At 42.1% G+C, this 22,665-nt stretch overlaps 1 protein-coding gene across 2 annotated transcripts; it reads left to right on the top strand.

The window, feature by feature from the left end:
* Positions 1-14,344: 14,344 nt before the first annotated feature.
* Positions 14,345-21,769, top strand: LOC130593894 (ovalbumin-like). 2 transcript variants are annotated; one of them, XM_057399376.1, is made up of 8 exons: positions 14,345-14,663; positions 16,328-16,512; positions 17,135-17,185; positions 17,765-17,893; positions 18,566-18,683; positions 19,510-19,652; positions 19,822-19,977; positions 21,036-21,769. In XM_057399376.1, the coding sequence occupies exons 2-8, from the start codon at positions 16,345-16,347 to the stop codon at positions 21,429-21,431; spliced, it is 1,161 nt and encodes a 386-aa protein (XP_057255359.1). In that variant the 5' UTR covers positions 14,345-14,663; positions 16,328-16,344; the 3' UTR covers positions 21,432-21,769. The 2 variants fall into 2 exon arrangements, with proteins under 2 accessions (XP_057255359.1, XP_057255360.1); XM_057399377.1 differs by lacking the exon at positions 14,345-14,663 and having other exon boundaries at positions 15,298-16,512.
* Positions 21,770-22,665: the final 896 nt, after the last annotated feature.

Here is a 22,665-nt window from a genome sequence, read left to right as displayed (position 1 = left end):
TGGTGGTCCTTCTATTTATTCCAATAAAAGCATTACAAAATAAACATGTCATTGTCATTACCTATCCTATAGAAGGACTACAGACCCCTGGGGGAGGTGGTTAGGGGCTCTGGAGCTCAGAAAGTCTTTTCATCAATTCTCCAGGATACAGGGGATGACCTAAAACAAGCTAGGAGGATTGGCCAGGTTAATAAATGGTTAAAAGGGTGGTGTCATAGTCAGGGGTTTGGGTATCTTGAACATGGGACCCAAGCTTGTAGGCCAGGTCTACTGGGGGCTGGTGGAGCTGGTCTAAGGGAAAGAGCAGTTTTGGCAGGAGGCTTGCCAGTCTGGTCAAGGAGGCTTTAAACTAGATGTGTTGGGGGAGGGGGGCATCATTCCATCCCAGCACACCCAGTTAGTTGCCAGAACCTATAATAAATGCTTGGAGCACTGTAGAGATATCCCAGCCGCTCCAGCCAATGAGTCGGCTTCAGTTGGAGCTCAGCTCAGATGCCTCTATACAAATGCCCATAGCATAGGGAACAAACAAGAGGAATTAGAGATGTGTGCACGTCTACGGGGGTATGATATAATAGGCATCGCAGAAACATGGTGGGATGGCTCCTATGACTGGAGTGTTGGAATGGAAGGTTACAGGCTCTTTAGAAAGGAGAGGCCTGGCAGGCAGGGAGGGGGAGTTGCCCTTTATGTTAGGGATAGGCTGGAGAGTATGGAACTCTGTCTGGGGACAGGTGAGCAGTCAACAGAGAGTTTGTGGGTCAGGGTTAAAGGGAATATAGCTATGGGAGACATTACTGTGGGGATCTGTTACAGACCGCCTGATCAAGGAGAACCTGCGGATGAAGCACTCCATAGACAGATAGGAAAAGCCTCACGCTCGCAGGCCCTTGTTCTCATGGGTGACTTCAACCACCCTGATATCTGTTGGAAGCATGGTACGGCCCAGCACAAGCAATCCAGGAGGTTCCTCGATTGACAACTTCCTTCTGCAAGTAATAGAGGAGCCGGCAAGGAGAGGTGCCATGCTTGACCTCTTGCTCACCAACAGGGAAGGGCTCATTGGAAATGTGACTCTCCAGGGCAGCCTTGGATGCAGCGATCATGAGATGGTCGAATTTCAGATCCCCAGGACAGTGAGAAGAGCGTGCAGCAAGCTCACTGCCCTGGACTTCAAAAGAGCAGACTTTGGCCTCTTCAGGAACCTGCTTAGGAAGGTTCCATGGGATACAGCCCTAGAGGGCAGGGGGGCCCAAGACTGTGGGTTGATATTCAAGGATCACCTGCTACAAGCTCAGGAGTGTTGCATCCCAACCAGAAGGAAGTGCAGCAGGAGGGCCAGGAGACCTCCTTGGATGGATAAGGAGCTCCTGAGGAAAATTCAGATGAAAAAAGAGGCTTGTAATAAGTGGAAGCAAGGACAGCTGGCATGGGAAGAGTACAGGAATGTTGTCTGGGAAGCTAGGGACCAGGTTAGGAAAGCTAAGGCCCAGTTAGAATTAAACTTAGCTAGAGGTATTAAAGAAAACAGGAAGGGATTCTACAAGTACACAGCAAATAAAAAACAGACTAGAGAAAATGTAGGCCCCCTCAGGAAGCTCTCGGGAGAACTGGCTACACAGGATTTGGAGAAGGCTGAGGTTCTGAATGACTTCTTTGCCTTGGTCTTCACTGGCAAAGGCTCTGACCAAACCACCCAAGTCTTGGAAGGCAGACACAGGGACTGTGAGAATGAAGACCTTGAGCCCACTGTAGGAGTGGAACTGGTTTGAGACCACCTTAAAAATCTGAATGTGCACAAGTCCATGGGTCCCGATGAGATCCATCTGTGGGTCCTGAAGGAGCTAGCAAATGAAGCTGCGAAGCCTCTGGCCATCATATTTGAAAACTCATGGCAGTCAGGTGAAGTTCCCAATGACTGGAAACAGGGAAATATAACCCCCATTTTCAAGAAGGGGAAAATGGATGACCCGGGGAATTACAGACCAGTCAGTCTCACCTCTGTGCCTGCCAAAATCTTGGAGCAGATTCTCCTGGAAGGCACGCTAAGGCACATGAAAAACAACAAGGTGGTTGGTGACAGCCAGCATGGCTTCACTAAGGGGAAATCCTGCCTGACCAATTTGGTGGCCTTCTATGATGGGGCTATGGAACTGATGGACAGGGGTAGAGCAGTTGATGTCATCTACCTGGACTTGTGTATAGTGTTCGACACTGTCCCACACGACATCCTTGTCTCTGAATTGGAGCAACATCAATTTGATAGGTGGACCACTTGGTGGATAAAGAACTGGCTGGATGGCCGCACACAAAGAGTTGTGATCAATGGCTCAATGTCTGGCTGGAGACCAGTAACGAGTGGTGTCCCTCAGGGATCGGTGTTGGGACCGGTCTTGTTCAACATCTTTGTTGGTGGCATGGACAGTGGGATTAAGTGCGCCCTCAGCAAGTTTGCCGATGACACCAAGCTGTGTGGTTTGGTTGATACCCTGGAGGGAAGGAATGCCATCCAGAGGGACCTCAACATGCTTGTGAGGTGGGCTGATGGCAACCTCATGAAGTTTAACCATGCCAAGTGCAAGGTCCTACACCTGGGTCGGAGCAATCCCAGGCACAGCTACAGGTTGGGCAGAGAAGAGATTCACAGCAGCCCTGAGGAGAAGGACTTGGGGGTGTTGGTTGATGAGAAAATGAACATGGGCCAGCGGTGTGCGCTTGCAGCCCAGAAAGCCAACCGTATCCTGGGCTGCATCAAAAGGAGCATGACCAGCAGATTGAAGGAGGTGATCCTGCCCCTCTACTCTGCTCTCGTGAGACCTCACCTGAGTATTGTGTGCAGTTCTGGTGTCCTCAACATAAAAAGGACATGGAACTGTTGGAACAAGTCCAGAGAAGGGCCATGAGGATGATCAGGGGACTGGAGCACCTCCAGTATGAAGACAGGCTAAGGAAATTGGGGCTGTTCAGCCTGGAGAAGAGAAGGCTGCGTGGAGACCTCCTAGCAGCCTTCCAATATCTGAAGGGGGCCTTTAGGGATGCTGGGGAGGGACTCTTCATTAGGGACTGTAGTTATAGGACAAGGGGTAATGGGTTCAAACTTAAACAGGGGAAGTTTAGATTGGATATAAGAAGGAAATTCTTTCCTGTTAGGGTGGTGAGGCACTGGAATGGGTTGCCCAGGGAGGTTGTGAATGCTCCATCCCTGGCAGTGTTCAAGACCAGGTTGGACGAGGCCTTGGGTGATATGGTTTAGTGTGAGGTGTCCCTGCCCATGGCAGGGGGGTTGGAACTAGATGATTTTAAGGTCCTTTCCAACCCTAACTATTCTATGATTCTGTGATTCTATTCTGGGTTACTGCACCACACAACCTGACACATACTATATAGTGGGTAGTGGGACAGAAGTGGGTTAGAATAGGATTCGGATCTTACTTTCAAAACCAGAATGTAGCCATATAGCCACTAAAGAGCTTTTGAGCTTAAGCAAGGTAAGCCCTATAGCTCCTTTTCTTACCTTCAGCTTATGTCCATACGGCACATCAATAACTAATTTTGCTATTGTATTCCCAGACAGCTTTAAAAGATTTCCCCTGTAAATATATGTCCTGGGTTCAGCAGTAGCAGTCATTTTTCACCTTCTTAGTAGCTGGTGCAGTGCTGTGTTTTGACTTTTGGCCTGGGAACAGAGCTGATAACAAGGATGTTTTAGTCTGACCAAGGACTTTGTGAGGCTCATGCTCTGCCAGGGAGGAGGGGAAGCCGGGAGGAAGCAGAGACAGGACACCTGACCCAAGCTAGACAAAGAGGTATTCCATACCACAGCACGTCATGCCCAGGATGTAACTGAGAGTTACCCCAAAGGGCTAGGACTGCGGGTTGGACGAGGTATCAGTTGGTGCTTGGTCGGGGTGGGGGGGGGCAAGTTATCGGTTGGCTGGTGGTGAGGTGATGTATTCTCTTCCCTTGTTATTTCCTTTATCATTATTATCATTGGTGGTAGCAGTAGTGATTTGTGTTATACCTTAGTTACTAAACTGTTCTTATCTCAACCCGTGGGAGTTGCATTCTTTTCAATTCTCCTCTCTGTCCCCCTGGGAGTAGGGGGAGGGAAAGAAGGGGGGGAGTGAGTGAACGAGCTGCCTGACTGGTTTTAAACCACGACAATATATCAAGGTGATGCCTAAGAGATATAACTTCAAAAACATGAGGAGAGTGTCTTAAAAGTTGGACTGTTTAAGCTCTCTATTACCCACAAGAATCATAGGAGGAAATATTTCTTATTGCTTTTTGATGTAATAATCCTCTAGGACATGTTATTTCCTATGTCATGGTTTTTCAGGTTACAGTTTATCCAATTGAAAGGATTATTAGTGTTAATTGCTGAGTTAAGCAACCTTCTTTCTGGTGGGATACACACGCAGAACTGCAGTTTACGGTATCAGTACTTAAAAAATGCTTACAAAAGGAGACACATACATGGCAGATTTTGGAGCTGCCTCAACCATTTGTAAAGTCAGCAGTAAATATAACTTAAAATCATGCTGGCAGCAGGGACACACATTGTCATAGCTCCTATGAAGTCTAGTTTATGGGACAATTGCAAATACTGGTCTTCTCAAGACAGTTATAAAGGATTAGCTACAGTTAACACAAGTACTGAAGCAAAAAAGATTTTCAAGAGATGTGGCATTTCAAGGTTTACTGTGTACATTGTGTTCTGCTTCCCTCAGAGCCAAAAGCAGTCAACAGAATTTTGCAGCGACTAAAACAAAAAATAGTGCAGGACTTGTAAAGTATTGCAGCAGACTGCGTAAGTTCATAAAACTGTTCTTAAACTGAAATCAGCATAACTGTCATTCTGTACTTTCTATGTACAATGACAATAAAACTATCAACATTCATTATGGAAGTATTTATAACATAACATGAAGAAAAAAAAACAGCTATTCTATTGTTCAATCATTCTTCTGCTTGATGATTATTTTAAAGCAAAGAAATGGAGAAAATCAAGGCTGAAATGGTGGCTTCCTAAAACTATACACAAGAGAGTTTTCAAAGCACAGAGTACACCTAATGTTTGCGCTGTGCTACAGAACTATTTGATTCTTTTTAATTTGGGCTATTAGGTGTCACTATGGGTACAAATCGATGTCTATCAGTCTTCTGAAAGATAGGCATCTGTTGAAATCTAGGTTTGGGAGCTCAACATAGGTTCTAATTTTGTCCTTATTTTATTCCTCCTGCAAGCAGATGATTCTGGTTGATATGATGAAAATGTAAAGCAGTGGCATTATGCTTGGAACCTGGTCATTTTTAAGAAAAAGAAAAGTTGTTTGGTGAAAGTCCAGAGTAATTTTAAGATGTCTGTGCCCTGAATGGAAAAATAGTATCACAGTCAAGTACTGTAGAAGGGATAGAATTATTTGGTTTATTAAAGAGAAAACTTCCTCCGTAGGGTCTAAAATGAGATGTATAAGCACAGATTCAGCAAAGTTGAATAAAATCTACACACCTGTGTCAATGGCTGGGCTCAGAACTGTGCCTGTGCATTGCTGGTCTGGGCCAGCAGGACTTGCTGTAAAGGCCCTGCCATGATGACTGTGGCTGCTGCAGCCCTCATGGGGAGCAGCTCTGCAAGTGACAGGATGGAGAGTGTCACACATGATGAGGGAATAGCAGCCATGAGGGGAAACACCGCCTGCTGCTTCTGAGCTCTGAAGCCCATGAGGAATTAAAAAACATGAATCCCAGTTCCCATAAAGTCTAGGTATTGTCCCGTAATCCTTTTTGTTCCCTGGCAGCATGACCGAAGTTGGTATGTCAATAAATTGCCATCTGTCTCTCCATTATGCTCCACTTCCACAGTGTGCTGCATTGTTTTAGATACACAGCACTGCTAGGGGTCTGTAGAAAAAAAAACAGCCACAAAGCAATCACACTCCTTTTAGTGATGCATAGGACAGCATTAGAAGTGCTTTGTGGACTAAGTGTGTTTTTCCTTATCATGTCATTTGGGGAAGGTTTGGAGCTGACATATCTTCTCAATCCTTTGGGGAATATAACTGCCTGAGACTACTCCACGCTTCTCTGCACATTTGACTTGCACAGAAGGCCTACTTTCTCCTAAGCAAACCAAAGCCATGGCTGAAGGCACAAGAGTTTGCAGGCAGCATGCTCTGATCATGGGCACCAGAGGAAGAGCACTCACAGAATGTCCTGGGCCCTGGGGGAAAAGTTGGCCGGGGCTCCCAAATGATATCTGAGAAAGCACAGTTATACACCAACCCTACCTCCTGCCCTGCCTGCTGCTTCTTCACCAAGTAGACTGGGAAGCACTGAGTGTCACAAGAAAGCTGAAAACTAGGAAGCAGAGAAAGAGAGGTTTTGGACTGAAGTTGAGTGTGGGGAAGTGGGGTGAAAGGTCTGTTTCATAGTTTGTCACATTGTTTTTTTTCAATACCTGAATCAACAACAGCAATTTTATGTTAATCATCAAGAAATTATGTGAAACTCCTCAAGCCAAGACTGTTGCCCACAGCAAAAGCCCGTATCAGCTGAGACTTGGCATTTCAGTCTCTGCCAGAAGCATGCGGTAGGTGCCTGTCTCCAGGCCTGCTTCCTGATGGACCTCAGACCAAAGCCTGGTAGTCTTGTCTCCAGGTCCATCTCTTTTCCTCATAAGTGAGTGGGTACAAGGCTCTGGGTGCACTTATAAGCCTTTAATGGTCCTGACCAGCTGCACCTGGAGCCTCTACCCACACCTATGGATGCAGGAGCTCTAAGCTGACATGGACCTTCAGACCCTCTCTGTGCTGCATCAGAGATGTTTCAGCCTCCAGCTCAAACACAGCTGTGTCCATGCCTAGCCAAGGACTCCTAGTGTGACCTTGGCCCTGCCTTGTGATCACTGGACCTGAGGCTAGCTCTAACATGTGAATTGACTTTGATGTTTGTCTTTGAACCTGCCTCATAGTCGTGACATTGCCTTATGACCTGGGTTCTTGGCTGGAGCTGTCTGTGATCTCTGGGTCTGCTCTACCCAGATCTTGTGGGACTGAGCCCTGACTAGTGAGACTCCTGCCCTGCTGGTGGTGGGACCCCTTTGCTTTGTCTTTCTTTGGAGAAGAAGCTGGCCCTTGCTTCTCCCTGGCCATGGGCCTCTTCATTCCATTGATCACAGAAGCTTGAGGACTGATTTTCTGTCTTGATCTTAGCCATGCTCTGTCACTGTGGACCTGTCTGGTGGTCACCAGGCCTCATCCCCACCCTCGCTTGTGGACTGATTTTGGACCTGCCTTGTCACTATATTGCCTTATGACCTGAAGACTTGGTTGGACCTGTCACCATTTCAGGACCTGTCACCATTTCAGGACCTGTCCTTCTCCTCTTGCCATGGGGCTGGGCCCTGGTCAGTGAATCTCCCATGCCACAGGGAGCAGCCAGCTCTCACTGTTCCCTGGGCTCTGTAGATGGACCCTGGCCCTGGTTCTTGTCTTGTAATATCCCCAAGGAAGTTGCAAATGCTCCATCCTGGGAGTGTTCAAGGCCAGGTTGGATGGAACTTTAAGCAATCTGGTCTATGTGAGGAGTCCCTACCCATCACAAGGGGCTTGGAACTAGATAATTTTGAGGTCCTTTCCAACTGTAACCATTCTATGGTTCCATGATTCAATGGCTGTTGATGGACTCTGTTACCGGCATTCCGTTCTGCCTCCCTACAGTCAGATCTTGTGGTGTGGCACTGGCTGGTGAGGGCACTGCCCACACATCAGGGGGGGACCCTTGGTCTGGCTCACTGTCCTGCTACTGCTGCTTTTGGAAGTCCAGCTAATTTTCCACAGTATTGTCTGTTTACTCAGTCTATGACTCTCCAATCTGACCACAAGGATATTCTGGGAGATCATTCTGAAGACTTTTCTAAAGCCAGGGTGTGCAATATCCTCTTCTCTTCCCTTGTTTATAGAACAAGCCATCCCATCCTACAAAACAATGTGGTTGGTCAGGACTTATTTGCTCTCAGTACATCTGTGCTGGCTTTTCACATAATGTATTATTCTTTCATGTGTCTTGAAGTGCTCCCAGAAGGGTTTGCTTTGGAGCCTTCTGTAGTGATTCAAACTTGAATACAATTGTACATCAAGGAGTTAGTGATTCAAAAAACAGTTGACACATGAAGGCACAGGCCTGTGCTGTACCAAGCGTGTAGGTTGGCTTCCCATCCTGTGCTCTGCTGAACACATCCCTGGACTGCAGGGTAAACTTTGCAGGCCAGAAGAAAGGAACATGTAGGTAGACCCTGCCTGGCATGTGCGAGTGCACCACCTGTGTCCTTGTGTTTATCATTAAGCAAAGCAGCATGTTTTCTTGTGAATATCCTTTTGTTACAGAGTAGGAATGAATTCAGTTCTTTTCTTCTTTAGAAAATTCTACAAGAGCTCCAAAGACCAAAATGTCAGTCAACATCTATCTCCATGACTGGGACTCTCACCTTCCCTGATGCTCTGTCCACTGCTGCACAACTTGGGCTTCCCTGCATCTGAGGGCACGTAAGATTAGCTATACTATCCTCTTTTTCTTTTTAACATTTGCTGCAATAAATGGTATTTTCAGCAGTATCTTACAGAGTTGTAGTGGCTTTCTTAATGTAGATTGTAATGAACACTAGCTCTAGTGCTTTGCAGCAGTGCACTACACCTTTTCAGTGACTGCAAACCTCTGTAGTCTCCTGAATTCTCCTCCTTTCCCTTTCTGAAAGTTAGTCACTTTTCCAAATCACCAGGAACCTTCCCCAGTCGTCCTGACTTTTCCTTAGTCTTCTTTTTGGTGTTCTTAAAGAAGCTTTTCTTACTACTCTTCACATCCCTTGTCAGTTTTCTCCAGCAGAAATTTTGCCTTTCAAATTCCATCCTTGCGTGCATGGGGAAATCTTCTATATTCCTGCCTGGTAGATTCTTCTTGCTTCTGACTATTGTATACTTTCTTTTGCATTTGAGCTCGATCAGAACAAAGGCACTTTCATCATTTAGAGATAGCCTTTATATTGTTTCAGCAGCAAAATATGTGATGTGTATGAGAGCAAGTAAAAGGCTTTGCATGTAGGTGAGGCTAAAACTCCTTCAACTACAGTGAAGATGATCTTCAGGTTCAAGGTCAAACACTCTCATCCAACATGTTGCTGACTTGCGGGATGTGATCACTGAAAGATATACCATGAAGGACACATGAACCTATGTCAGATCAAATATCCATGGGGGAGCATTAAGCAGTAATCAGCTGTACAATGAAGGCTGAGACCATGTCAAGTTTAAATGAACTTAAGACCTAATATGGGGTATCACAATGACAATTAAGAGCAATGACAAATGCCCTTGTGAGAGATCAAGGCAGCACTGCAGGCAGCAACATCCATCTTTTCAGAACGGCACAGCGCTGCTGCAGAAAGGTGCCAGGTGGGCTACAAGCTCCTGTCTGAAAGAGCTTGACAAGACACCTCATTTTTCTTTGTGCTGGGGAAAAAACACAGTCCCACGTAACAACTGAGAGAGAAGCCATCACTGACAGTTACAGCACAACAGTCTGCAATGACAACCAATTAGACAGTCAGCTGCAACCGCTCAGTCTAAAAGGATTTCTCTTTCTTTGAACGTTTTTTTCTGTCCCTCATGGAATGACAGCTTCCAGAATCACACATGTGGAATGAAGACGAACACAAAACAATTAACGTGCTTATTCCTACTGGCAAAAGACCAGGAACAAGGAGGAGGACAAAAATCTCTAGTTCTGTGTAGGATTGTGATTGGATGAGAGGCTTTGGTCAGTGAGCTGACCTGGACTTCATATCCTGTTGGATAAAAAAGTTTCTTTTATACTCCCAGGTGCCCAAAGTTCAGGTAGTCAGAAGTCTGTTAGTATAGGAACAGCTCTACAATGAATTGCTCAGCAGAGGAAAGGGCAGCAGAGCTTTAGCTGACCTCTTTCTTGAGGAAAACATTGTCAAACAAGGATGTGTGACAGGACTGTTTGTACTGCTTTGCACAGCTGCACTGGAAAGCAGCAATTGATACCTGTCCCTGATAGCCTTCCAACTGCAGGGAAGGTTTGCTTACTTTCTCTAGATCCCATGTCAAGCAGACTATACAAGACCTTCTGTGCGCTGATTCTACGCTGACACCCTGCTCTAATCCAGCTCTTTATCTGCTGATGGGTAGATTCTGTTGCTTACAACTGGCCTTGCATTAACTATCAGTTTGAGCACAGAAAACTAGAACTTCCTTCCTCTGGGAAGGACTGCAGCACATCTTTCTCATGCGCTATCAAAGCAGAGCTTCTTATCCTTCCCTGTCTTTGCTTATTGTGTGTGTGTTCTGAACCTGAAAATCCAATTCTTTGAGGCAAAACATGTTTTTTGTAAGAAAAACATGAAACAAAGTTCTGCATCAAACACATGCAAAACTGTTGTGCAGGTCTGGAATGAGAACTGTACACAGAAGTCAAATTCACTATGTATAAAAAAAAAACAGCTCTGGGATGATATTATTCTATAATTCCTATGTGAAAAAAATGATCACTGACAAAACTGAATACGTTTGTAGGTCGTAAAATACAGGCAACTTGCGATGATCAGGGCCTGTGACACAGGTCTGGACACTGATGTAATTCATGTACAACAAAATACATTAAGGGAAGGAAAATCATGACTCCTCAGGAGAAGGGTTTGAGGGACACTTGGAAGGCAGATCTGAGTTAAATGTACTAGCTAAGTCTTATATGGAAGACCACTGTGGTAGAAATGGAAATAAACTCCTGTGAACACAAAGTGACCCTTAGTGAAAAAGGGACTAAAAGAGTGAAAATTATGGCACGGATCTGAGGTTCACTATAAACAGTGTGAGAAAACAGCTCATTAGATGTAGACACATACGATTCATAGAATCATAGAATACGTCAAGTCGGAAGGGATTATCAAGTCCAACTCCCTGATCCTCATAGGACTATCTAAAATTAAACCATATGATTAAGAGCATTGTCCAGACATCCCTTGAACTCTGACAAGCTTGGTGCCATGACCCCTTCCATGGGGACCCTGTTCCAGTGACTCACCACCATCTCAGGGAAGAACCTTTTCCTAATGTCCAAACTGAGCTTTCTCTGACTCAGTTTTGTTCCAGAACAACCAGCCACTGGAACAACCTCCCCAGGGAAGTAGTGAATTCCCCAGCAATGGACACTTTTAAGGTTCAGCTGGGCAGCGTGCTGGGACATTTTGTCTAGACTTTGCTTTTGCCAAGAAAGCTTGGACCGGATGATGCTTGAGGTCCCTTCCAAACTGCTGTTCTATGAGTCTATGATCTCCTTGTGTCCTCTCAGTGGTCACCAGGGAGAGGTGATCAGCACCTCCCCTTTTACTTCCCCCTTTGGAGAAGTTGTAGACTGTGATGTGATCACCGCTCGGCCTTCTCTTCTCCCACCTGAACAAACCAAGAAACCTCAGCCACTCCTTGTAAGTCCTGTTCCTGAGGCCTTTCTCTATCTTGGTCACACTCCTCTGAACACACTCCAGTAGTCTGATGTCCTTCTTATGTTGAGGCACTCAAAACTACACACAGTAATTTAGGTGGGGGTTAACACTAGTGCAATGTAGAGTGTGACAGTCACCTCCCTCAACCAGCTGGCTATGCTTTTGGTTGCCATAAACCAATTTTTGTGCCCTACACTAACTTGCCACTAACCCAAATGTCCAGATCCTTTTCTGCAGGGCTGCTTTCCAGCCCCTTGCCTCCTAATTTGTATGTATTGCCAGGGTTACCTTATCCCACACAGGGAATCCAGCACTTGCTCTGTTGAAGTCATACAGTTGTGATTGCACAGCAATCTAGTCTATCCAGATTTCTCTGTAAGCTCTCTCTATCCTGGACAACTCCTCTTAGTTTGGTATTGCCAGCTTATGCCCACTTTTGCATGTTCTCTCCAGCCTTTTTGTATTCAGCTTGGAAGGACTCCTGATAACCAGTATTTTTGCACGTGAATCTTAAAAGCAAAGGAAGCTGTGATACACTGCCTGTGACTCTCAGCATCCAGGCACACTTCCTAGTATTTTATTATATGCAAGATATTCTTCTGACCACATCGCACTAGGAAGCACTTCTGCCTCACCCTGTATCTGTGGTACCACTAGACCTCCTGAGCTACACAAATGAAATGGGGACCAGCTCTGCCAGTGGATACAAAAGAAGGAATGTGGGTACTTACTTAAGTGTTCAGTGTCTTAGCACACTAGTACAATGAACTACTGGGTGAGAAACAGCCTGTTGTTATTCACCACTCTTAAGATACATTAATGTGGTGTGTTAATAAAAAGCACTTATTCATGACACCCAAAGGAGGCAATACACTGAACAAATAATAAAAGAAAATAATAAAAGAAAATAAATAAGATAAATAAAATGAATAAAATAAATAAAATAAAATAAAGCTTGATTATATATGCCAGGGTTACTGTGGAAACACCTTGTCTTTACTGACCTGACCTTGTGTCTGCTCAGAAGAAATGGCTGACAGTTTTGGCCATACTGGATAACTCCCTCTTTCTCTGTAGTGAAGACTCTCAGGAGACAGAAATTATTCAGGATCATCTATCTGGCAACTCAGCCAAGGATAGAGCTTCTCGCTGAGAATTTTCATTAAGAAAAGCACCATATATTATCCTAGTTTCACAAGGCTTGCTCACCCTTACAGCTACTCTCCCTTTGAAAGGACGAGAGGTGAAAAAGGAGTTGAGCTGAACTACTGAGTCCCCCTAGCTGTACCCATGTGACATGGATAGGCTAAAACTGCCTCTTTACTGCCTCCCTCTCAAGGACATCTTTGATGACGTCATTATTCTCAGCTATGGTAGCACTGTCTTAATGCTTTAAAGTGTCTGGAAGCATCCCTTTGAGGCTGAACGTCTTCTCTAGTACCTGGATGGCTGATCGATAAACAGTTCATTGCCTTAACACCAGGATGTTTCAAAGTGGCAGGACCAACTGGTCTACATTGGTTTCTATATTAACAGATATGAAAAGCTGAGTAGAATACATATACACAACTCACTATCATTGTTTCACCAGATGGTGGAGATTTTTGATTAACAACATACCTGGGAGACTCATTCTCTATTTCCTTTCTCTATCAGCATACTAACATTTGTTTTATACGTAGGGATAAGGTTTTCTGAGAAGCACTTCTATCAGACAGATCTTTAAGCTTTGTTAAAGGCTGAAACAGTGCAAGCAGTAGGCTTGACTTTAAGAAAAACGAGAAAAAGAGAAGTATTATTCTGTGCTTAAGTATAGATACATATCTGTCAGCCTATCTGTGGGAAAACAAAAAACACCAAACAAAATCGAACCAAAACACTTGGCTGACATCTGTGGAGTACAGACCTAACAAAAAAAAAATACTTCCAGTACAATCTTGTCTTGCTTAAGTCCTCAGACTGCCTTGGAGATAACAACTCATCAAAGAGAATGTAGGTTTCTATGGTACATTTATTTTCACAAAAGGAATCAGACTGTGGCAACGAAAATTGCAGTGTTTAAGCTTTTGACAGTAGTACAGGAGCCTACCTCTTCTCCTTAACAGAAATCACAGTCATGTCCCTATGTTCTGAAGAATTATGTTGCACTGACTTTGGAATCCCACTGCCTTATTTTAAATCACACAGTACTTTACAGAGGTCAGAATGGTTTCTTCACTGTTTGTCCATTCTATCATTTCAACACAGCACAATAGCTTTTATACAGAGCAAATGCTTTTATAACTCAAATATATTTGCTATTGTATATTATGATTGTCCTACAGACCATGAACACTCTTTTATCTGGATTTCACAATTCCTCTGTCATCTGCTGGGCTATTAAGTAACCCATGGAAGATCAGAGATATACATTGCAAGTGCATACTACAAACATATTTGGAAGTGATTATTTTTTTTTCTTTGAGGCTTTGTTTTGCTATTACTCCCTGAGAACAAAATAGTTTGCTATGAAACCTTCACACTCATCAAAAGATCTTTCTTAAATATCCCAACTTTTCAAAGAAATTTGCCTGCTTTTGACTTTCATCTCAACTGGTTTTCTTACAGGCACCCTTCTTTATTTGTCAGTAGAATAATAGGCCAAGTCCTGCTCTTACCTTTTGTCTAACATGGCTCAGCTGCACTTTTCACATTCAAAAAGGATCAGTTGAAAGAGAGTTTTGATCAGTTAACACAACCATAATAACAATTTGACAGACTGACTAGTAACTACTGATTATATTTTCTATCACCAAGGTTTTCACAGTTTTTGTTTTCACTAACATGCCAGTATCTAGTTACAAGTGAAGCTTAAAGGAACATGAGCATTGTTTCCTGCTCTTCAATCCACAAATCCTGATGTACTCTTGGAGAACACATTGTTATATGGAATAAAAACCTAGTATTTACTATCCCTTCAATCAAAAAAGGGCCCATTGAAACTAAAATCTGACCTAATCCCATTAAATTATTTGTATGGTGTCAAAGGTTATGAAGAGCAGCAACGGGTAGGTCACAATTCAGAATTGTATAAATTCCCAAGGGCTCAGCCGGTCTGTACATACAGCTAGAAAGCTGTATTGCCTTTGGTGCTGAAGCTCAAAAGGTAAGCATTTCTCTAGGAAAACTTACCTTCTCACTATATTATTCCGTTTTTATGCCTAAATTTAAGGAGAGAGCAATTATTGTATTATCTTTGGTATCTGCAAGGACTGAATATTTACATGATATTCTCTAAAAGTCTTCTCACCTGTGTTTATGCAATTTTATTATATGTAAAACCTGAGTATTTGTTTTCAGACAACTTTTTACAAGTTTATTCTTTGTGCTTATTATTTTATGCTTAAAATACCTTATTTCAGAGCAGTTTACCCTCCCGTTCAGTATCTTTTAAATTTAATTTTTGACAACCAAGAATAAATTTGCTTGATTGACCTCTGGTTCAACGAAGTCCACTGAGAGCAAAATTGTGGCATTTAGTAAATATACTAGGTTTAGTTTAGTGTGAAATTTTGCTAACAATTGCATCTCTGGAAAACAAAGCTGGTGAATACTAGACAAGGTAAAAGCTGTGTGGGTGTACAGATTTATGTTTCTACCACAATCTATAAATGTGAACTTGTATACAGAAAGGAAAATAAGACAAATTTCTGTGACAGTGTACATTTATACCCATGAACATGGTCACTAAAAACCTTGGTAGAGTTTTATGCTCCAAAAGCAAACCTGAGATCCCAGCATTAAGCACCTACATAAAGGGCTGAATTTTGAAAGACATCAAACTTTCACAATTTCCATAAATCACAGGAAAGAAACTAGATCCACGCTGACCTAGACTGTTATATAAGCACAGTTGCCACAGAGGACTTACACTGTCCAGCACTTCTAGAAACCTCAGACAGAAACAAATACAAAATTTTGCTGGTCTACGCAAAAACAAGTGTTCATTTAACAGTGCTGTATTACAGTAGGCATTGCTATTTTATCATGTCTGCATTTCTATTTTATTTGAATGTCACTAACAAAATTTAATTTCTCAGAAAGTTTATACTGTAGTATATATAAATGCATTCAGGCAAAGCAAGCTATATCTGAAAGCACAATATGGTGGAATATTAATTCTGTGCATCAGTCCCTCTCCCAGATTAGGTGACCTTAGACAAATTATATTGCCTGTCCATGCTTCCACTATTAAAACAAGGGTAAAGATACAAGCCTTTGAAGATCTACTGACTGGAAGTACTGTGCAAAAAATAGATATTTTACTGCATTTGTGTGTTTTTAGAAAACAAAAACATCAACCAGCCTCTGCTTTTATTTGTAACTGTCCAAACCTAGAGTAAATCTACTGAAATTTGCACTTGAAATTTACAGCTTTGCAAGTCTATCAAAGACAGATCATATTTTCTTGTTTTCATCAAGGTAAGGTACTACAGAGTACCAAGGAATTCTAGCCTTCACTGAATGAAAATAAGAACAGGCAATTGTTGTTTGGCTGCTTTAAAAAGGTAAGCATAAATCACATACAGATTTTAGACCGCCAAGGAACTGTACTGCCAATAAAGCAACTGAATACAATGTGACAGAAAGAGATTTATGAGTATGGATTTTTTAACATGTATGAGAAATGAGCATAGCAATAGGCATGTTACCACAGAATGACTTCAAAACTACTTTCATTGACTGAAAGCTATTATTAAAGTGCATTGTGCTGTGTTTGTACAGTATTCTGTCCTTACATCGTCATTGTACTTCTGCTGTTTGCTTTAGGCAATACTGGTTTCACAATGGGATCCATCGGTGCAGCAAGCACAGAATTTTGTATTGATGTATTCAGGGAGCTGAGAGTCCAGCATGTCAACAAGAACATCTTCTACTCTCCCCTGAGCGTCATTTCAGCTCTGTCCATGGTCTACCTAGGTGCAAGAGAAAACACCAGGGCTCAAATATATCAGGTGAGGTCTCAGTGAAAGACTTCAACCTTCTTGCAGCTCAATAGAGCCATAGCAATAAATTATGACAACATCCCTTGCATAGCCCAGAGACTAAAAAATCTGGATCCAGACTTATCAAAAGCTGCGGCCACCTCTAACTCCCATAGTGTTAAACAAATGAATTAGCCAGAAATCTTGAAACTGGATTTAAATTTTATCATTGTGAGCTGTAGCATTCTCAAAGAGAATAATACATTCTAGTGTCCTTTGTATGGAGTAAGGAGAGCAGATAAAATCTCCAGAGAAGAGCCAGAACATGTGTTCAAACTGCAAAATATTTCACATGAGTTTCCTATAGCTCTCTTCACAGAGATTGCCTGGCTTGTTACCTGGAAAAAAGTTAGTATTATTAATGGCACACACTGAAAGTGATTTATAGATGTTCAACAGAAAAAGAGATCATCTAAACAGGGAACAGTAGGCCCAGCTATTCACAGAGGTTGCAGATGGATTGCACCTCTTGAGTCACCCAGATTCACAGTTAGCTAAGAGGTTTCCTTCAAGAATCATGAATTAATCTTAGTTGCATAACTTTCATTTTTGTCATACTTGTTATTTCAACTACTGTTATTTTCAATTACAGGTTGTTCACTTTGATAAAATCACAGGGTTTGGAGACACTGTTAAACCTCAGGTACAGAAATAATTTCATCTCTTTCTCTATGTCACTTTCTCCTGTGAGCAAAATATAGCAGATAAAACAGTCTCTTGCAGTTCCAATACCTCTCTGATGAGCAGCTGGCGTTCTGCATCCCCCAGTTTGGGAGAACACTTTGTTCATATGAATAGAGAGAGAAAGGAGGTAAGAGAGGATTCAGAACAGGCATAGGATGAAACCCAGCACCATAATATCGAGCATATAAGGAAAATTATAGATTTTTGCATGTATAGACAAGGTAGCTGGATGCTACTGGTTAAATGGGACTGGTGGTGAATGAAGAAAAGCCTATCTGATCTGCTGGAGCTAGATAATGTAGCAGGCAATTAAAAGTTCCCCTGAGAGAAGTATGAGGAAATTACAGTATAAAAACAGCACAGAATTTTACACATTAGAAAAAATATATCAGTTATAGCAACAAGATGTACAGGATGAACAACAGTTTTGTAAGCAGAAGTGTCTGAACTACTCTACTTATATAGTATAAAAAATATTCTAGGTACTAAAACTAGAATAACGATCTATCTTTTTATTTGTATTAATGTATCCTTTCAGTGCGGCTCATCTCTCAGTGTCCACAATTCACTTAAAACCGTGTTCACTCAAATCACCCAACCAAAAGACAATTATTCACTCAACCTTGCCAGTAGACTTTATGCTGAAGAGTCATACCCAATCCTACCGGTGAGTTGCTCTAAGATCTGATCTGAGTGTATTTATTTCTGTGTCAAAGCTGTACCGTTCTGTAATGCAAAAGCACAGTTAGTTTAGGTTCTGCTAAAGAAATTTTCTTCCGTATGGAAGGCAGGATTCGCAACCTCTCTATCACAGCCCTAACCCTCTACAGTCTTAAAAAAACACATGCCTCACTAAAAAGATGTTTGTGCAAAGTACAATCATGATCCAATCCTGTCAAATGATAATTAATAAAGGTAACTTTAGTTGGAAAGAGTTAACGCCAACCTTTGTCTCAACAAACCTGAAAAATAACTTCAGGTTCTCAAAAATATTTCAAGTTTTCCCTTTGAAAGGAGCACTTAATTTGAAATTAGAGGAAAATACCATTGCAAAATAAGTTTAAAAGCTGGCAAAATGAATAAACCCCCATATTTCAACTGAAATTAATTCCATCTTTGATCGAGCTCAGTTCTGGAGAACATTTTTAACCATGTGAGCATATACTCTTGCTTGAAGCGATGAATATCAGATCTTAAGAGGCTTTAGAACTAGAATCATGTCTTACTGATTAGCTTTAATAAGCATATTATTCATATACCTTAATTTCAGTCTTGTATTTCACTTTTGCAAAATGCTTTGACATTCTGATCTAAAAACTGCTTTACTCTTCCTTTGAAGGAATACTTACAATGTGTGAAGGAACTATATAATGGAGGCTTGGAAACTGTCAGCTTTCAAACAGCTGCAGATCAAGCCAGAGAGCTCATCAATTCTTGGGTTGAAAACCAGACTAACGGTAAGAGCAAGCCAAGTATCAGCATAGGTATTTTCCCTTCTATCACCATGTTTGAGCAGCATATGAGAATGCTTTGTCAGGAGACAAAACCCCCTAAACATCTCCCTCTGTCCTCCTGGATAATAGCTCAGTTCCCAGATAAGGAACTATCATTTAACGTTTTGGTGCTTTTTTTTCCCCCTCAGAAACACCTCTTTTTTAGAGGACTCTTTATATCAGCAAACACAGATAAAAGATGCTGAATTTTAGCTGGAATGATAATATTCACAATCACACGACCTCTGGTATGGTATCACACTTTGAAGCAGAAAACCAGGCCATAATTAAGCTAGTAGTGGGAAAGGACTGAGGGAAGAGCTTGCTGTGTTCATGAGGACAGCAGAATAAAAAAGAACAAGTATAAGAAGAAAGTAGAGTGAAATTGTGGCTTCTTCCTTTCCTGCTACCTTCTTTATACAGTCATGTCATTTCAACTTTGGTTTGAAACAAGAAGTATTTGTATCTACTGTTTGGGTTGGAGACCATCCTGGGATAAACGATTCCAATAGTTCTTCCCATTGTCACAAAATATACAGTTTTACTCATTTTCTAACAAGTAAACCTCTGGGTGTTAGTATCTTCCATTATAATTCTTTACAGAGAGAGGAAACAACAGCTATTGCCAACAGCAGCAAACAAATCAACCTCAGAAGTACAAGATTACAGCTGCCCTATACCCTCTTCCCTACAAATTCTTTACCCTTCATTTAACATTGTGATTGCCAAGTAAAATGTATTATACACAGATGTGTCATATACATGTCTCTTTTCCCATGCCTTCTTAAAGGAATGATCAAAAATATTCTTCAACCGAGCTCTGTGGATCCCCAGACTGAAATGGTCCTTGTCAATGCCATTTACTTCAAAGGATTGTGGGAGAAAGCATTTAAGGCTGAAGAAACCCAGGCAGTGCCTTTCAGAATTACTGAGGTACGTGGAGATACATCACCTTAGAGGTGTCTTCTAGAATTTATTAAGAGAGTAGACAAGCTGTTATACAATCTTCCTGAACAAGAGCAATCAGTAGCTTTAATCATAAGTGGCTATTTCTACATTCTAAGAATAACCTTTGTGAAAACTATATTGTTTTGTTTTGCAGCAAAAAACCAGACCCGTGCAGATGATGTATCAGTTTGGTTCATTTAAAGTGGCAGTGGTGGCTTCTGAGAAAATTAAGATCCTGGAGCTTCCGTATGCCAGTGGGCAGCTGAGCATGCTGGTTCTGTTGCCTGATGAAGTCTCTGGCTTGGAGCAGGTATGGCCCTGGCAGTTGAGTGTCATAAAACCTTAAACACAGTGAGATTTAGGCTCTTCACAATAAAGCTATACTAAACACTTCACCAGAACAGTTCTGAACACTAGCAGCATGGGATTGTTGCATAGAAGCATGCAGTTGTCTCAACTGTCCTGCAATAGTTTGTGCTGAGCATGGAGGGCTTAAGGAATTACTTTAGTGGGTTAATTATTGGCCACTGAAGAACAGATTCTTCTCAGCTAAGCAGCTGCTACTCCAGCAGCTTGAACTCCAAAGGTTTTGATATCTGTATTCCTGCATGCTATGGAGCATCCTGGGAGGTTCTTGTTAGCTTTACGAGTTGCAATTACTGTTTGGTTTGGCAGTGCTCAACATGCTTCCTTCATACCTTCAAAAATAAAACTATCTAAATACTGAATATGAGAGGTACTGGAATGATTAAAGCAATTTCAGAAAGTAAAATGTATATGACACCCTGTTGTTGATATGAACAGAATACGGGCACAGGTTATTGTCATTAGCAGGGTCATAGTCTGAATATGAAAAGTTATGTAATAAATGAGAGTGTATTGAAATGCTTGTACAGTAATTCAAAGAGGTTGAATTATAAAAATGAAGAGGCCTTTGAGCAAAGCTAAATGCCTCAGTAATAAATGATAGTTCACGTATTAGCGACTGGTTTCTATTAACACCTGGTTACTTGAAGGCCTTTAATGTAGCTACAGCTTACAATTCAAAGGCACAGAATGATCTTCAGAATATGTTTCACAAGAAAAGAAGATAAGTAGGGAAGAGCTTTAGGTGAAATTTGCTGAGTAGCCATCTCATTAATAAAATTGACAGTGAGACTATTAAAAATAGAAAACAGGAAAGCAGGACAAAGAACAAAAAGCCATAGTTTGCTTTTCTCTCTTAGATACGTTAATCTGTATATACCTAGAAATATGCCATGCTAAGAATAGTCAGTTTAAAAAGAAAAAATCCACCACTGGTACTGCATTGTCACAAAGGAAGTTGTGCTCTCATCCCAGAGACCTCATTTCCTTGTCTCCTTGCAGCTTGAGAATGCAATCACCTTTGAAAAACTTACGGAGTGGACCAGTTCTGATTTAATGGAAGAGAGGAAAATAAAAGTGTTCCTCCCACGTGTGAAGATTGAGGAAAAATACAACCTCACAGCTGTCTTAGTGGCCTTGGGTATAACTGACCTGTTCAGCTCATCAGCCAATCTCTCTGGCGTCTCTGCAGCAGAGAACCTGAAGATGTCTGAAGCTGTCCATGAGGCATTTGTAGAAATCTATGAAGCAGGCAGTGAGGTGGTAGGCTCATCAGGAGCTGGCACAGAGGTTGCAAGTGACTCTGAAGAGTTTAGGGCTGACCACCCTTTCCTCTTCTTGATCAAGCACAACCCAACAAACAGCATCCTCTTCTTTGGCAGATGCTTTTCCCCTTAAAGCAAAGAAAGCTGAAAGAATTTCTGTCCCTCACAGCAAGACCCAAAGCACTGCAGTATCAAGGGTAAAAAGAAATGCATACTCTGTCTTTCATCCATATTTTCTGAAACCAGAGGCTCTTCTTTATTAAGAAAAAAGCTAAATCAGAGAAATTATGCCAAGAAAACAGAGGCCCTTTGCCTTTCCTTTCTTCAAGTAATATTATTTACTCATAGATGAAGAGTTAAGTGAGTGAAATTTGGACCCAAAGAAAGAATGAGCATGAACAGAGATGTTTGTGGTGCAAGTTAACAGTAGTAGAGCCAAATGATCACACTGAAACAACACAGCCACAATTTGTCAGCAGAACTTTTATGGAGAAAAAAGATAAAATGTAGCATTCTAACTAAGCCAGGTTTCTCTATGGCCAGGCTTCATTGCGACTCCTCTGGAACTAGTCACTCAAAAGCACCCAGATTAAACTCTAAACTAGCACCAACCATTCCTACTCCATTCTTACTGTGACACAGCAATTGCTTCCTCTTCGTGCTCCTGATACTGCAAGGCTCTTCCTCCCTTTCCAAAGATGCATTACATAAATCTTGTAATTCATATTTCTCCTTAAATCTTTTTTGGCTCTATCGTCATGACCAAATATGGCATTTTCCTATTCAAATTGTGTTCCATGTATCCATATGTAAAGGGTCTTGCAGATGTACTCTGTTGTTCCTTTGATCATAATAAAAACATGTTTAAGCACATGCATTTCATTTGGAGTATTTCAAGTGCACTCAAGATGGGGTAATCCTGATTGAACATATAAGCTGAAGGAAAAGAGGCTGGAAAGCAGTCCTACAAAAAGAAATCTGGGGGGGTGGGTTGGTAGCAAGTTCAATATGAGCCAACAGTGTGCCCTGGCAGCCAAAATGGCCAGCCATGCCCTGGGGTGAATCACAGCATTGCCAGTCAAGGGAGGTAACTGTCACACTCTACATTGCACTAGTGTTACCCCCACCTAAATTACTGTGTGTAGTTTTGGGTACCTCAATATAAGAAGGAGCATCTGAGGTTTCTTGGTTTGTTCAGGTGGGAGAAGAGAAGGCCGAGCGGTGATCACATCACAGTCTACAACTTCTCCAAAGGGGGAAGTAAAAGGGGAGGTGCTGATCACCTCTCTCTGGTGACCACTGAGAGGACACAAGGAGATCATAAACTCATAGAACAGCAGTTTGGAAGGGACCTCAAGCATCATCCG

Source organism: Pezoporus wallicus, unplaced genomic scaffold (genome assembly GCF_028554395.1).
Source record: "Pezoporus wallicus isolate ANWC-B61680 ecotype Strahan unplaced genomic scaffold, APGP_CSIRO_Pwel_v1 contig_818, whole genome shotgun sequence".
Taxonomy (NCBI): Eukaryota; Metazoa; Chordata; class Aves; order Psittaciformes; family Psittacidae; genus Pezoporus; species Pezoporus wallicus.
Note: the sequence above shows the minus strand (reverse complement) of the source record. Positions and strands in the feature narration are given on the sequence as shown.

What these genes read in the sequence shown, in the direction of transcription:
- LOC130593894 (XM_057399376.1), top strand. Translation starts at nt 16,345, where the DNA reads ATGGGATCCATCGGTGCAGCAAGCACAGAATTTTGTATTGATGTATTC. An exon ending in GAGACACTGTTAAACCTCAG is followed by an intron (nt 17,186 to 17,764) that starts GTACAGAAATAA and finishes GTATCCTTTCAG; the next exon opens with TGCGGCTCATCTCTCAGTGT. An exon ending in GGTTGAAAACCAGACTAACG is followed by an intron (nt 18,684 to 19,509) that starts GTAAGAGCAAGC and finishes GCCTTCTTAAAG; the next exon opens with GAATGATCAAAAATATTCTT.